At 38.9% G+C, this 15509-nt stretch overlaps 1 protein-coding gene across 4 annotated transcripts in view; it reads left to right on the top strand.

Annotated features, from left to right (window-relative positions):
- The window catches only part of LOC114456104 (formin), a 78132-nt gene that overhangs the window by 28068 nt on the left and 34555 nt on the right, over window positions 1-15509 (top strand). For all 4 annotated transcript variants that reach the window (XM_028437644.1, XM_028437643.1, XM_028437646.1 and 1 more), the window contains 3 exons: window positions 6092-6179; window positions 12636-12697; window positions 12851-12939. In XM_028437644.1, coding sequence (XP_028293445.1) covers window positions 6092-6179; window positions 12636-12697; window positions 12851-12939 — 239 coding nt within the window. The remainder of the gene's footprint in view (window positions 1-6091; window positions 6180-12635; window positions 12698-12850; window positions 12940-15509) is intronic.

Genomic DNA, 15509 nt, shown 5'->3' with positions numbered 1-15509 from the left:
TGAAGCAAATGCATGCACCATTATTCCTGGTATTTTCACTACAATGGATTGTCTTGCAGCCTTTTGAGTGCTTTGATAAAAGGGTATTATTCATTGGCCAGAAATACCATGTGATCACCATTGGATGCTAATTCTTTTTGTGTCTCCTTCAATCTTTTTTGTTACCCGTACTTTTCTCTCTGAAGTTTAGTTTATACCAAAAATACTCCTTTTTGTTCCTTTAAAGTTTTCCTTGTGCGACTCCTAAAAGGGTTTCCAGTTATGTTTGTCAGCCTGCCAAAGCTTTAAAGCTTCAACATGACTGATTTTACTCTGCAGAGTCTGAGCAGACAGTGTGTGACTGCCATCCATGCTGATTACCTACTGGCTGTTTGTCAACTCACATTCTCAGCGTGTTGTTGCCAGTGAACGGGTATCTGCGTGAGTGTTGCTCAGGTAACTCATTCGTGTCTCGTATCCTCTCGTGCATTATTCCTCCTCCGTCAGTGCACGTGTGCGATGACAGCACATCCTCGCCAACCATTATGCACTTGCTCAGAAAGTGTTGCCAGATCATGCTAACACCACGGCCTCGGGCTGTTGCTTAGCGAGAGGAGATGAGTGTGTGGGAATGGAATGTGTGTGTACATTATGCATATGAGCGCTTCCCTATTTTCGAACGACTGCTCACGCCAAAAAAGTTATAAACTCAAGGGGATGCAGCCCTTGCCTACATGAGTAAGTTAATCTTTATCACATGGGCCATAGGAATATCAAAGATCTTGTTTAGTCTGGAGTCCGTCTCTCTTTGACTATTAGCATATCAAAGTCGAGAGGATGACATTGAAGAGAGCTTTCTCCTCAGACCACCAGACCAGCCCGAGCCTGGACCAGGACTATAATTGCATGCATGTGGCCTCACTCCGGAGCACAGGGCAGCAATCTGATGGGGAAACAAAGGGTGGAAGGGCATCTCTGTGCATTCTAAGAGGATGAAGGGGGAGAAATAATATAAGCACAAACGTTAGGCATTAATCAACTCAACTTATTATCCTTGTTCAATTTAGGGCTGGGCAAAAAATCGATTTAATTGATTAATCAAATTTGTAGATAAAAACAATTTTTAATTTGCAAATTCGAGTAAAAAAAAAAAAATATATATATATTTATTTTTTTTAATTTTTTTTCCCCACCACAGTTTTTTTGGACCTTTTTCGCATTTCGATGTGAGCCAGACCCCTCCTTGTTTACATTTGTTTACCCTTTGAGTTGGCTATACAGTATGTGCGCCACAGGCATGCTAAAAAAAAATGTATTCGCACTATGCTGAGATGCTAAAGGAAGAGTTTTTTTTTTTTAATTGTAATGTTATATGTTATAGAATATGTAGTTATTGCACTTTTGCTTGAACCTGGGTTAAAGCTTGAAATTGTTGAATGACAGATCCTCATTTACTTTTAATTTTGGGATTATTCTATGCATTTTAAGTCTTGAGGACCATCACAGCAATAAAGTTGTGCTTTTATATATAATATATCTGATGCCTGCAGTCATTTTTAAGTGCATTGAAAAAAAAGAAAAAATCGAATTGAAACGAAACAAAAATTCTTCTTGAAATTTTTTTTTTTTAGGCAAAATCGCCCAGCACTGGTTCAATTAGAACTAAATTACGATTATTGTAACCGGCATTTTTTCCAATCACAATTAAAATTGCAACTATTATTTTTCCCCTGAAACTCAATTACAATTAAATTCTCAATCACAATTACGCCTGAAATGAAATATTCCATAAAACCTAACATTCCTCTTAGCATCTCCTGTTAGCATCTCTTATGATAAATCATTAAATCAGTTATAAAATACACACAAAAAATATCATGTGTCATCTAATTTGTTTTTAATCTCTTGGTTACATTGAACACCAAAATTGGTGTTCATATTTTTGGTAATTAAATGGTAAAATGATCCTTGAGAGAACTGACAGGTAGTGGATATGAAACATATTTGAATAATTGCTAACTAACTACGTACTGTATGTGTGTGTAAACCATGGAACTGTAACATGGTTCCACAGGTTTGCATTTCAGTATATTGTAATTGACAGTTTTTAATCGAATTTTCATGCCAATTTCAATTACAAAGTCAGTTATCTGAACTTATGTCATAATTGTAATTAATTATCAATTCTAAATATGCAATTATAATTGACCCCGACCCTGCTAGCTGTGATGTAGAATAGTCAGAGATGGTGACAGTTGGTTATTCATGAGGTTAAGTTGTTCTTATAATATCTACTGGGGGATTATTCTACCGAGTGTCAGACAGTTACTGCAGACTGAGATGTCAGCTTTACCATAGCTGTGTAAACATCAGACACCTGCTTTGGCTCAAACTCTAACACTGCCAGTTTCCCTCTCCATTTTGTTTTTTCTATATTTTGTTAAACCTCTTGCTGGGGTGGTCCACAAAGTTAATTTTCACCAAATTTTGCGAGATTGCTTTTTGCCTTGATCCATATGACGTTGTAAGCATCCGTACCAAAAATGGAGTCATTTTCTGCACATGTAGGGGAGGCACTCTTTTTCACAATGTTGATGTTTCTTTTTATTTTCAGGAATAGCGTTTGAATGTTTTTACTCATTTAGTGTAAATACAGGGAGAGACTATTAATGACCATACCTACCTTTATATCGTTCAGGTTTCTGATATCTGTGAAAGTTGTGCATTCTTTGTGAAAGCAATAAAAAGATAGTGAAAAAGTGTGCCACCTTCTGCTGACATTATATTGGCTAAGTTTCTGGTGCAAATGTTCAAAATGTCAATGGGAAATTGCGATCTGGCAAAATTTGGTCAACTTTTGTATATACCATCACTCTCTCTGTCTCTCTCTTGTCCAGTAATTGTAGTTTAGGTGCAAACTAAGTCTGCTAGGTATATAGACCGTCTGTGCACTCGTGTCCTTATATGTTGGGTCGGTTGGGGTCTTTGTCTGCACATGCTGTCGATGGTCAGCGCTACATGAAGTGCAATGTTTTTACGACAGCAATGCATGTTTTGTTATTGTAATTTAATGAATGAATTTATTTTATTGCATAATTGTGACCATCACCAGCCCTCCCTATGGAAGGGTAAAAAACACTTTATTAAAGGGAGGATATAAAAAAGAAGGCAGTGTTGCACTTAGGTGACGGGGAAGGGAACAGGGAAGAGGGAGTCAGGGTAGGAAAATGGAAGAGATGAGGATGAGTTGACTGTTTTAAGATGAGAGTGCAATGTGATGTTGTAGTTGTGCATATTGTGTTGTGTAGTCAGTTAAGCCAGTCTCGGGGTCTTTGCAGTAGTCCATTGCAACAGTGTTTGGGTAGAAGCGACGGAGAATTAGTGTTTTTGTGTGGTCACCCTGAAAGTGACTATTGACCTGCTTTTTCTCTATAAGTAAGCTGATCCTGAGCACACTAAAGGCTGGGATACACTGTGCAATCTTTTTCAATCGTTGCACTCAGCTCCAGCTCAAACTGTACGACTCAAGTGCAGAGCCCGAATGTGCGCAGCTCACGATGCATGTTCTCACACTGTACAGACACAGTCTGACTGCTCACTCTGTACGTTCATATACGACATGTCGGGGTCTTGTTTACGGAAATGCAACGTACAATTTAGAAGAAGATGAAAAACTCTGAGGCGTCGCCATTAACGACCAGGATTTCCAACATGTTTGATATCCTTACGACTAGGGATGTAACGATTCACTCAACTCCCGATACGATTCGATTCACGATACTGGGTTCACGATACGATTCTTTCACGATTTTTTTCATTTACAAAATGGGACTGTAGACAAATTTTTTTTTTTTGGGAAAAAAACTAGAAAATACTGTATTATTTTCCTTTTATTTTTCATTGTCAAAAGAATTCCTTGATAAACTATTCAAAACAATGCAATTTAACTAAAAATAAATCTTGAATTAAATAAATAAAGGAATAATACAAATGAAAATGAAGCCTATTAATTTAAATTCTGGTTCTATAATAAACAATGCAAAACTGCATAATAGTTCTTTTTCTTTTAAAAGTGCAACTGAAAATGTATTTTGTGCCTTAACAATTGGACTTAAAAAAAACAAAAACGTGACCCCATGTGTGCTACATGAGGCACGACACACGATCGAGCAGAGACTCGCACAATCCCAAAAAATAGACGCACAAGTAAAAAATGGCTCAAAATGGGCCAAAAATCGCACAGCGTATGCCTGCCTTAAAACACATGGAGGAGAAAGATGAATTGATGGAGGGTTTGTATTACTTAAGAAGTTTCCACTTGTGTTCTATTCTTCATGAGAAAGTCTTTAAATATCGCGTCTATCTATCTCAGCCTCAGTATAACTAGACTCACTATCGGCTCTCTGTGAAACACGTCGGCGTGAAACACGTCACGTTGTCGTTTCTCATTACCGTAGCTGTTTGTGTTAATTAGCGCATTGTTCAGCCACTGCCTTTAGTGTAGCTCGTCTAAAGTGGTTAATTAGAGGTGTGAGGAAAAGCTCGGTATTCAGCCATCGCGAGTCCCCACAGTAGAAGATCCCGGTGATCCAGGTAATAGAGGTGGAAGCAGCATGGCACCCACTAACGCCACTTCTAAGGCATCGGATTTCCAGCTCCCACTGGACAGCCCAGTAGCCAACAACGCCATAATACCTAATGAAGAAGCCTGACGCATTAAGTTTTAGAGCAGGGCTTTACCTTGCCAAAGCTTTCCCCAGCTTTACGGCGAACTCAGTCATAACGTAATTTTTTCCATGTGTTGGCGCAAATAAAAATCGTGTGAATTTATTGTTTGTTATAAATCTATGCTTCTCTTCACCTTGCTCTTCTAAACTGTCCTTTTAAGGAGTCACGTTTGCCTTTGTACTTTCACTGTGACTTGATATTTTTTTTATTATGTCACACATGTTTGGTGGTGAAATAGAGGAGGGGATTTTCTGCCTTGATTTTTGGCCTTGATTTTTGTGCGTGTGTGTGTGTGTGTGTTTATGTGTGTGTTTGTCACTAAAGTTGTATTGAAGAGTTACATTTTTTTTTTTTTGTCAACTCTGATGATTCACAGGCATCTTGGACTGACTTTGACTTTAGGAAATCGAGCTCGTCACTTTCAAGGACAACAAAAAAGAAATATTGACCCAGAAAGTTTGACATATATAGAATTTGTGGTCAAATTGATCCAAATTAAGTTATTTTATTGCATTTTCTATTGTGTGTTGTTGAAAAAAATAAACACAAACACCTTCATAAAAAAAGTTTGCAAATTAAAACGTTTTGAGTCATTAATATTTGACTGTACAATTACAAAAAATGAAGTCTCAAAAAGCTGTAATGGTTTTTTAAATTCTTTGGCCATGTTTAAATGATTTCATCACTTATTCATATATTAAAAAAATCTCCTAATAATCCCATTGTTAAAAAAAATTGCTGAAGTGTTGAAACTTTGAACTATTTTTCTGTTTGGATAATTCATAATGTACATCCAAATGTTAGGAGAAGTGCATTTTTAGATTGTTCATAAAGCTCAATAATATTCCTGATGTTTTGTTCTATTGAGTTTGACGTTAAAGTGATTTCATGCTAAATAAATTAGAGAAGTAAGAGTTTAAGTTAAAAAGAATTTCCTTTTAAGAACTTTAAACCCATTACCAAAATGTTTTCTCCTCAGAACACTAATGGCATTTATTCCTATCTAAGTATTTATATATAGAAGTGTTTATAGAAACGTTTATTAACTTTGTTATTGGATAATAATTATATTTTCACAATATTTATACATACAATACATATTTAAGTGTTTTTTCTTTCAATTTGTCTTATTTCATATTCTATTCTGGTCACAGTTGCATCCAGTAATTCATTATGAAGTTGTTGACATTTTAATCACAGGTTTCCATTCCATAAACTGGAAGGGAATATTTATGAGGAAACTAGCTGGTGTAGTTGAGTTCCTGTTTGTATATTGATTCATGACTTTTTATTACTTACTGTTAAATATATACTGTAAATAATATTGAGGAATGTTTGCATTGTATTTCTTATTAATGGTGTTTATTTTCTTCTTCTTTTTTAGATTGTCAAGCTCTTGGATGGGAAGCGTTCCCAGGCAGTCGGTATCCTCCTATCAAGTCTGCATCTTGAGATGAAGGACATCCAGCAAGGTGAGCCACATTTTCTGCTGTCAGTATATAAAAACAACCTTTTTTATACAAGTCTTTTTGGTTTTTTACCACAATCTTTATTTAGTTTTAACTGTATTAAACCACATTCATAATGACTTAAGCAACTGAGAATCATTTCCTAGCTCTCGACAGGCACTAATTTGTCACTTGAGCCACATTTTTTTTGAGGGATTAAACCGTGGCTCATGTGGTAAGATGACGTTTGATATTTCCACTTTACTGTAATGGGAAAGACATTTCTTCGATTTGTCCAAATGTGAGATGGCACCAGTGCACAGAAGTGGATTTTTGTTCAAATAAACATTACTATCTCCTTCATCTCCCCCCACTTTGATACCATACTTGGCATTTCTGTGTAAAAAAGCATGTATTTGTGAGCTTTAAAGGGCTGCGTTGGTGTGTTGGGGACATTGTAGATGGGCCAGGAGTTAGTCGTGTCCTGGGACTGCGGCGGTGAGTGCCTGCCGCCTGCTAGTCTGAGCATGCGGCCAGCAGATCTGTTTATTGTAGCCAGTGATGGTTTCCAAAAGCCTAATGGGACTGACACCCCACTAATGATCTAAGCATGTACAAAACCACCTTCCACCGTTAGCAGACACTGTGCTACCGCATAAATCCCCCTTAAACACAAGCCAATAGTCGCGTGCAACGCAACAACCATCTTGTTTAGATTTCTGTCCCTCCGCGCCGTCCCAGGGACAGTTTGTCTAAGGTAGTGTTTCTCAAATAGGAGTACGTGTACTCCTAGGGGTACGCAATGGCACTACAGGGGGTACTTGTGAGAGAGAGAGGAAAATTAACAAATAAAGTGTCAGTCTTGGTCCAGAAGTGAGATGACCAGAAATTATAACAATTATAGAAATCAATCTATTCAAGAGCCACTAAACCAGTTTTTTTCAACCTTGGGGTCGGGACCCCCACTTGGGGTCGCCTGGAGCTTAAATTGGGCCGCCTGAAAGTTCTGAAAAATTAATATAGATTTTTTTTTTTTTTTATTAAAACAGCACACAATATTAGACAACTGTATTTCTATACTTTCACTTGGTGAAATATTTAACTAGTTCAACTAGGTTGCAGTAAAACAAATATATATATATATAAAATATCTGAGCTATAACTTGATCAAAAACTAATTCTAGAGAAAAATGTCCTTGGGTTCACCAGAAATTCTTGATATCAAAATGGGGTCACGATACAAAAAAGGTTGGGAACCACTGCACTAAATGTTGTTTCTTTCCACTTATTCACAAAATGATATTCTTTAAAATGTGTGTTATCACTCCTTCATTCCATTATTGTGCTCTATAGTTGTTTTTAAACAAAAATGTTGTAGTCGGACCAAGGACGTACTTGGATTCAGAAATAAGAGAAAGGGGGTACTAAAGCCAAACTGGTTTAAGGGGTGGTGTGGATTAAAAAAAAGGGCCACTCACACCTAGCATGAGGTCGTTTCCTTGCACCTTAATGGGAGTTGTATGTGGACTGGACAGTCTGAATCTGACAGTGAAAGACAGCAGCTTAATAAGCACTTCTAAGGCCTCTGGTCCATCGCCTCGCCTGCTTGCCTCCTCTTTGTTGCCAAATTAAAAGGACATGGTACATGTAATGTAATTACAGCTACGAGGGCGGTGGAACGCTGTTGGAGGGGAGAGGGGAAGGCTGCGCGTTGGGTGAGAGAGGAAGGGTCAACTGCACCCGTCAAAGTGCCTTTGGGGGGGCGCGGGGGGAAGGTGAACCTCAAGGCCACCACGGTTCAAGGGCAGAAAGAGGTTCTCCCCCACCCGCCACCCAACACACACACACACGCACACACACACACTTAAACACGAGCGAAAAGTGGAAGTAGAGGGTGTGAGGCCGAGGCTGGCAGGCTTTGATCTGCGGGTGTGGAGAGATATCCGGCTCCCCTCGGATCACAGCGCTCCTGTGGACACAAGAGCAAGACCCCCTTCGGTGTGTGATTGACGGCTGTATGGCTGAGGGACTGAATAATCCACACTAATAAGTTGTAGGAAGTGGACTTCCATGTTTTTCTTTTGATCTGGACACTGAGATCAAAATGACAGAAGAGCTGGAACCAGAATGCAAAATATCACCTCGTTAAAAGCTATTACAATACTAACCCTAATCCTTATTATGTGACTCATCTCAAATGATTTTCATGGAATAAAACAATAAAAATATAGGTTTTTCAGAGATATTTGCAGCAGGTTAATTTATGGAGCCATGCAATTCTACAATATTATACATTTACATTTAAAAAAAAATATATATATATATATATATATAAACCCAGACCTTAATATAATATAATATATATATATATTATATTATATTAAGGTCTGGGTTTCCATCACAAATTTTTGCCAAATAAAAGCGATGTTTCTAAATGTTGACAAAGTATAATTGCGCTTTGAACATGTTTCTATTGAACGTTGTTTTGGGGAGGAGCCTCGTAACTTGCGTGAAATCTTATCCCGTGAGACTTCGCTGCAGGAAGATGGACGCTCACATCCTCCTTAAAAACAAATCTGTATTCCTTTGTTGTTTCACATCCAATGTGGCAGTAATGATATTTAAGTATAATGCCAAGAAATCTCCCAGTCTCTTCATCTATTTACATGTACCACACCATGTTTTCTCAGAGAGAAGTGGTCATGTGACTAGGTATGTCACATTGTGACGTGTATTTGCAAAAAAAAAAAAATTTTCATAGAGCTTTTGAGACACATTTCAATAGCGAAACGTCTGAAATACCTCCTCATGATTCCATAAAACATTTTTTGCAATATTTGAGCATTTTTTCATAACCATAACCAGTTTTTAATCACACCATTTAGATTTTGTACATTTCCTAGAGTAATGGAAATCTGTTTATCAGTCTTCATGTAAAGATAAGGAGTTAATATTTATATACAGGGGTGCACATTATTGTTTTGGTCTGTTCCTCTGAAGAGCACCCCACGGTTGTTCTTTAAAGTATCAGAGAATGAAGTTTTCTAATGAAATGACTGGAAACTGTCACGTTTAGGAGATCTAGATGAGGACCCAAGCGCAAAAAGAGAATCAGGCAGTCGTAACATTCATAAAATCAGTCAATTTTAATGATCAAACCAACACGGCACAATGAAACCAGGGTACAAAAACACAGCAGCACACGAGGAGGGTAACATTGACATTCACAATGATCCAGCTATCATTCTGAGTCCAAGCACTCAGCTAAATAGTGAAGGAGGCTTGATTGGGAACGGGCCACACCTGGGTGGAAACCATAAGACAGCAAATCACTCACAACCCAAACACACTGACATCACTGGGAGGTGGAGCCACAAACAGGAATACCTGGGAACGCGAAGCGTTAAAACATGAAACTAGACAAAATAAACAATACTCAGACCACAAGAGCTAAAGTGAACAAAACTGAACACTGAATTATGAGCTTTTTAAGTACTCACCACTGTTACTATTTTAAAGATTTAAAGGTTCTGACATTAGTTCAGACAAATAAGTAGAAAATAAACATAAATTATATCAAGTATCTATAATTTACAAGATTTTATTTATATATTTAACATCAAACAATAATATATTAGGGGAAAAAAATTCCAGTTAATGTCACTAATGGATGGACTATTCTCATGTGCAGGTTGTTTGTGGAGCTTGTGTGATCAAATGTTTATGCCAAGGTCTACATTCTGCTTTGGAACTGTTCAGCACGCGTGTCCAAACGTTTTCTTTCACTCACTTCCCTCACCTTGACCGTGCAGTCCCTGAATAACTTGTCTCTTACGTTACACTCCCGATACTCTCTCTTTGCTGTTCGGTGTGGAGCCAGTGCATCGTTTGGTGTCTGTAGCCCCGCCCCCTCCACTCCGAGACGCAGCCAGATGCTGCCATCTGAAAAAACAAAAGACAAATCAGCTCCCAATTAGAAGCCGACTTCCGTTGTTCACTTCTCTTAATCCCCGTATCTTATTTTCTTAAATGCGTGTTTCAGGTGCTGGTTTCCCACTGTGCAGCCATCTCCTACAAACACTAACTAACTTCTGCTGTAGCTCTCATTCTGTGGCTTTGCCTTTAGCCGCATTGATTTCCTGTCAGAATTTTAAGACGCTAATCTCATTTTTACTTTGCGTGTGACAGCTTCTACAGTCAGCATTCAGTTACTGGTGCAGGAACAGACTCTGATCAAGGGGACACTGGTGGGGAGAGTAAATAATGGGGTTTCTATTAGCACATACATTGCAGAATGACTTGTAATGGATTCATGATTAACACTGTTGGCATGGATGAGTTTTGCAGTGGAGGACTTTTTTTATCCAAGCATATTTCATTTTTATTTCTCTGTATTTTAACTCCAAGCTAACTTGGCTGTTTGTAGAGGCTAACGTTATGCATGCCAAACCTGAAGTCTTACCAAAGCTTATGAGAATCAGCGTACAGGCATTTAAAAGCACTGATAGACTGTTGGCGTGGTGGAGTAATTCCTTTGTATTCTGACAAAAGGGGACAATCTTTCTAAAATAATATCTGGAATATTGTGTGATCAAAGCAAGCGGGATGCAAGGTTGTATATCAATAACCAGGGGTGGACTGGGACAAAAACTCGCCCACGACATCATGTAGAAGCTGCTATTAAGTCAGTGATGCTAAACATTCAATTCAGTGCTATTCAACTTTATTTATATAGCGCAAATGACAATAAAAGTCATCTTGAAGCACTATCAAAATATAAAATTTGTAAGAAAGAAAAAAACAAGCATTAGCGACACACTTTTAACAGGAAGAAATCTCCAGCAAAAGCAGGTTGAGAGGTGGCAGCCATCTGCTTTGACTGGTTGGGGTTAGTGGACAGGAGGAAGAAAACAAGATGGAGAGGTGGAACATCATCGTGTCCCAGACGAATTGAGCCGTGATCCATAGATCAGGAACTACCATCTCCAGCTCCAAGACACCTGAAACTGAAAAGAGAGAGAAGGGCGAGGAGAAGGCACAGACTGCAGAAAAACATGATACAGTATTATCAGGTCTGCCTGCATAGAAACACCTGGTGCTAAACTATGTGTGGGTGGAATGAGAATGAGTATGGGGTGGACATCAGTGTAAATGGTGTGTAAGCAGTGTGATGGGTATACAATGAGGTTCAGAAGTGGGGGGTTGGCTACAACCCAGCTTCACCCAGTACAACCCATTAGAGTTATGTGTAGATGTTGGATCATGGATTGTGTTTGAATATAATGTTAGTGTTCTGTTCTACTGTATAATCTTAGTTTTTATTTCCTATTATTAGGTTTAGGGCTTTGTTCCTAGTGGTTAGATTAACGCTATTATACGGTATAAGCTTTAAGTAGTAGTGTAATAAGTAGGTTTTGAGTTTAGCCATAAACATGTGGCTCTTTATGTCTTAATTTTAATTAATATTCCCCCACAAAACCTTAAAAGGGGGAAACTTTTTAACCCCTTTTTTTACTTATTTCCTTTGGCCATTTTGCAACTCACTTTGTCCCATTTTGGCACCTTTTGAAAAAGTTACTTTTGCCAATAAATATCCATTTTTTTCCCCTATTTTTCGGCAATTCTTTTTGACACTTTTATCAAATTTTTTGTCCTTTCATTTTTTTTGGGCCACTTTTCATCCAAATAAGCTTACTTTTGCCCAACACATCCCGCTTGTTTCCTTTTCTCCCTACATTGAGCCTCTTTTTGTTCCACATTTCTTCCCTTTTCACTATTGTTTGCCATATTTTGCCCTTTTTAGCCCTTTGCCATTACATACCACCATTACAATGCCCGGTGTGCCAGATGTCCTGTCCACCCCTGCCAGTGACACCAAACTAATGATCATCCCAGCAATGGTTCCATTACAGGGCCAGTTGTTTCAGTTTCACTTCAAATTTCCAGCCACAACTTCATAGAATAGGTACTATAAAGTTGCAACCTTGAGTTATGCAGCTGTTTGCATCCCGACTCTTCTTCTTTCCTCCATCTCAATCATTGCTCACCTTTTGTTGCCTTTCTATGGCAGACCATGGCTGTATATGTCTCTCTGTAACTCACTCATTCTCCTTTTCAGAGTTATTTTTAGTCAAAGGCTGGGGGAGTTTTTAAACCCATGATTTAGTGATGAGCAGGGGAAAAAAAGAGCAACGGAGCTCGGTCATCCTTTGTGGTTTTGGGTTCCGTGTGCCCCACATTTCACTGCAACCACCGTCTGGGCTCACAACCACCCTAAATTAATACTAGTCTAAATGATGTGTCCAACCCAACAGCACAACTATGCAGTTGGGTTTTCTTGCTAAAGCTCATCTGCAAAAACAACCAAAGAGTTTGGTCAAACAAATGTTTCTGTGATGATAAGTCATCTTTATGAATTCATTGGATTGTTTTGAATTAATCTCTAATAGTATCAATCAAACTTCTTGTTGTTTTCACCAGCCGTTCTCAACGTGGACAACTCTCTTGTGGATTTGGAGACCATTGAGGCTCTGTATGAAAATGTAAGTAACAGTTTGCGTGACAATTTTGAAATCATCAGAAGAGTGTGTACATAGTGTGTATCTAATAATCTGTGTCACATATTGTCTATAATTTGATGTATTGATGTGTGTGGCACATGTTGCATCGACTGTGCTCTTTGCTTTTCTTCATAGAGAGCCACCAGTGATGAGATGGAGAAAATCCAGAAATATTATGAGAAGTCAAAAGAAGATGAAGTGAAACTTCTGGACAAACCCGAACAGTAAGATCAGTTCAACCAAATCCCAGCTGAACAACAAAATCACATGGCAGGAACTCCATTCAAGCAAAGTACTAATAGGTCTTGGCAAAATTACTGATTGAAGTTCAAACAAAACATCCGAGTGAATGATGATTTAGTGTCTTTGAACATTCGGGGTTTTTGGTGCCAAACGTCCTGATTTTAGCTTTTCAAATAACTGCTGGTCTGCTTGGATTTAAGAATAGACAGATGTAGGAAAAGGATTGCTGGTTTATTGTTTATAAATGTGTGTGTGTGCGTGCGTGTGTGTGTTATTGAACCCTGCTCAGTAGTTCAGTAGTTCCTGTCGAGGTTAAGTAGTCCCAGCTAGTTAACTAGACCAGCGCTCAGCGGTGCCGCTCAGCCTGGCCTTTCTTATTTCCATGTTTGACCAGAGCTGTCAGTACGACTGCCTGAGTCATCCTCGCTCAGCGTCTGCCTTCATCAGCAGGCGCTAATCACACAGGATGTTTCCACTTCGCTCCAACACGGCACTGTTTACATAAGTCGTCCCGCATCAGGCCAGAGCCACCTTTGATCAGCCTCGCTCTGCCGCCGCCGGCAGCTTTTCCCTCTGACCGACCCCGTGGACTTTTCAAACCCAGCCGTGCAGCAACGCTCATGGCTCTCAGCTGCCTGTGAACGGCAACACTGACTCAGCCTGGCCTGACAAAGACCAGGAATAGTGTTTCCTGTTCGACGTTTTGTTTAATTCTGTCCAAAGAGTGTTCATTTTTAATTACATTTTAGTTTTAATCTCTCATCAAAGACTGGATTTAGTTAAAGTCACATTTTAGTCCTTTAGCTTAGTTTTGGTTAAAATTTTATCTGCTGCAGGAATCAGTTTTAGTTTTAGTCTCATTTTTAGTCTCATTTTTGAAAGTAGTTTGACATATTTTAATAAATATTGCCAAATGATGTCTGTCATAGTAGTAAAAACTCCTTTAACTACCTTCAACTGGGGCCGATACATGGACTTTTTTCAAGGGTTCAAGTTTTTTTGTGTTAGCACTTTAGAGTAGCCATTAAAGGAAAAAAAAAAGAACATAAAAAACATCCATTTGCATGTATGAATATACAACAAAAGAAAAAGTAATAAAAATAATAGCATGTGCATGGGAGAGGTAGAAGCCAATAGGCTTACAAATCATAATAGTGGCCAAGGGTCGGCGCGGCGGCTGGGGTCGGGGCAGACGGGCTACCTTGTGTGCGCGGGGTCGTCCTTCCGCCCCAGCCGCAGCGAGGGGGGCCGACAACGGCGGGAGGTCAGGGAGTAGCGGAGAAGCGCCACCGACGTGGGCCGAGCACCGGGTCTGCGACGGCGGGGAGAAGAGTGCGGCGGTGGCGGCTGCCCCTCTAGCCCATAGACTGTAGAGCCAATACCTAAGTTATGGATCTGAATTGCCGACTCTCCTTACTAAAGAATCCATGTTTAACTGAACTATTGTTGCGATTAGTGCACCATTAACCCAACATGAAACTACCATATTGGGCTCTTTTGGCTGTAAACAGAGGCTAACTTGTTTCAGCTGCCCACAGCAATGGCGCCGGGTCGGGAAATGCCCGTATGTTGTGTTATATCTGAGCCTGTGGTCACTTGACTGTTGTAAAGTGAAACTTCTCCAGGCGTTCTCCAGGTCACATGACCTGGCCAAAAACGGTCCATCTCCTCCAAGCTTACATAGTTGGTATTTAAAGAGGGAAGCCCCGCTCGGAGCATTGATAGTCAAGCGCTGTATATTGGCCTGAGGAATCATTTAAAATAACTAAATAAAAGTCCATGGTGTGCCTTTAATTACCAATGTGTTTAGTCATTTAAACTAAAAATGTGCCATATTACTTTAATATAATAAAACATGTCTAAGGCCTGATAGAAAAAGTGTAATACATAATCATGTTTTATACAAGGTATTTTTATTTTGTGTATTTAAATAAAATACTTACAACCTGCAAGAATAAAGCTCCAATCCCGAGAATTAAAATTTGAGTTACAGTGATTCATTGGTTGAAAGGAAAAGAATCAAGGCATTGACTGTGTTCAAAACGGCATACTAACTTACTACTCATACTAAGTATGTCGTAAAAATGAGTATGTAATGCGTTCACATTAGATAGCGTGAAATGTGCTTCCGTGAGTTTTATGGATCAAATGACCACATGTTGATATTCTACTCGGTCACTTTCTCACTTAAAAATGTTTTGAGAGATATTTAGCCTCAGTGTGCTTCAGGTTTTAGCTGTAGGTCTGAAATGCATCTTGGGAAACTTGGAAGTATATTTCAGTGGGAACGGTCATCATCCCAACCATACTTATAGTATTTAGTAGACAGTATGTACTCATTAAGTTTGTAGTGGATAGTGCGGAGTATGCCATTTCGAACACAGCCATTGAGGATGGTTGTAATCCGTCATTTAATTTTGTCACATTTTTATTCGTCAGTCGATACTGATCTGAATTTACTTTATTTTTTGTTCTCAGTACTTTTGCTTGACAAACTTAACACTATACCCACCCTGTTTTCTTACTACTCTTTTCGCTCTTCTTTTGTTCT

Source organism: Gouania willdenowi, chromosome 22 (assembly GCF_900634775.1).
Source record: "Gouania willdenowi chromosome 22, fGouWil2.1, whole genome shotgun sequence".
Taxonomy (NCBI): Eukaryota; Metazoa; Chordata; class Actinopteri; order Blenniiformes; family Gobiesocidae; genus Gouania; species Gouania willdenowi.
This window is presented reverse-complemented; position numbering and strand designations above follow the sequence as displayed.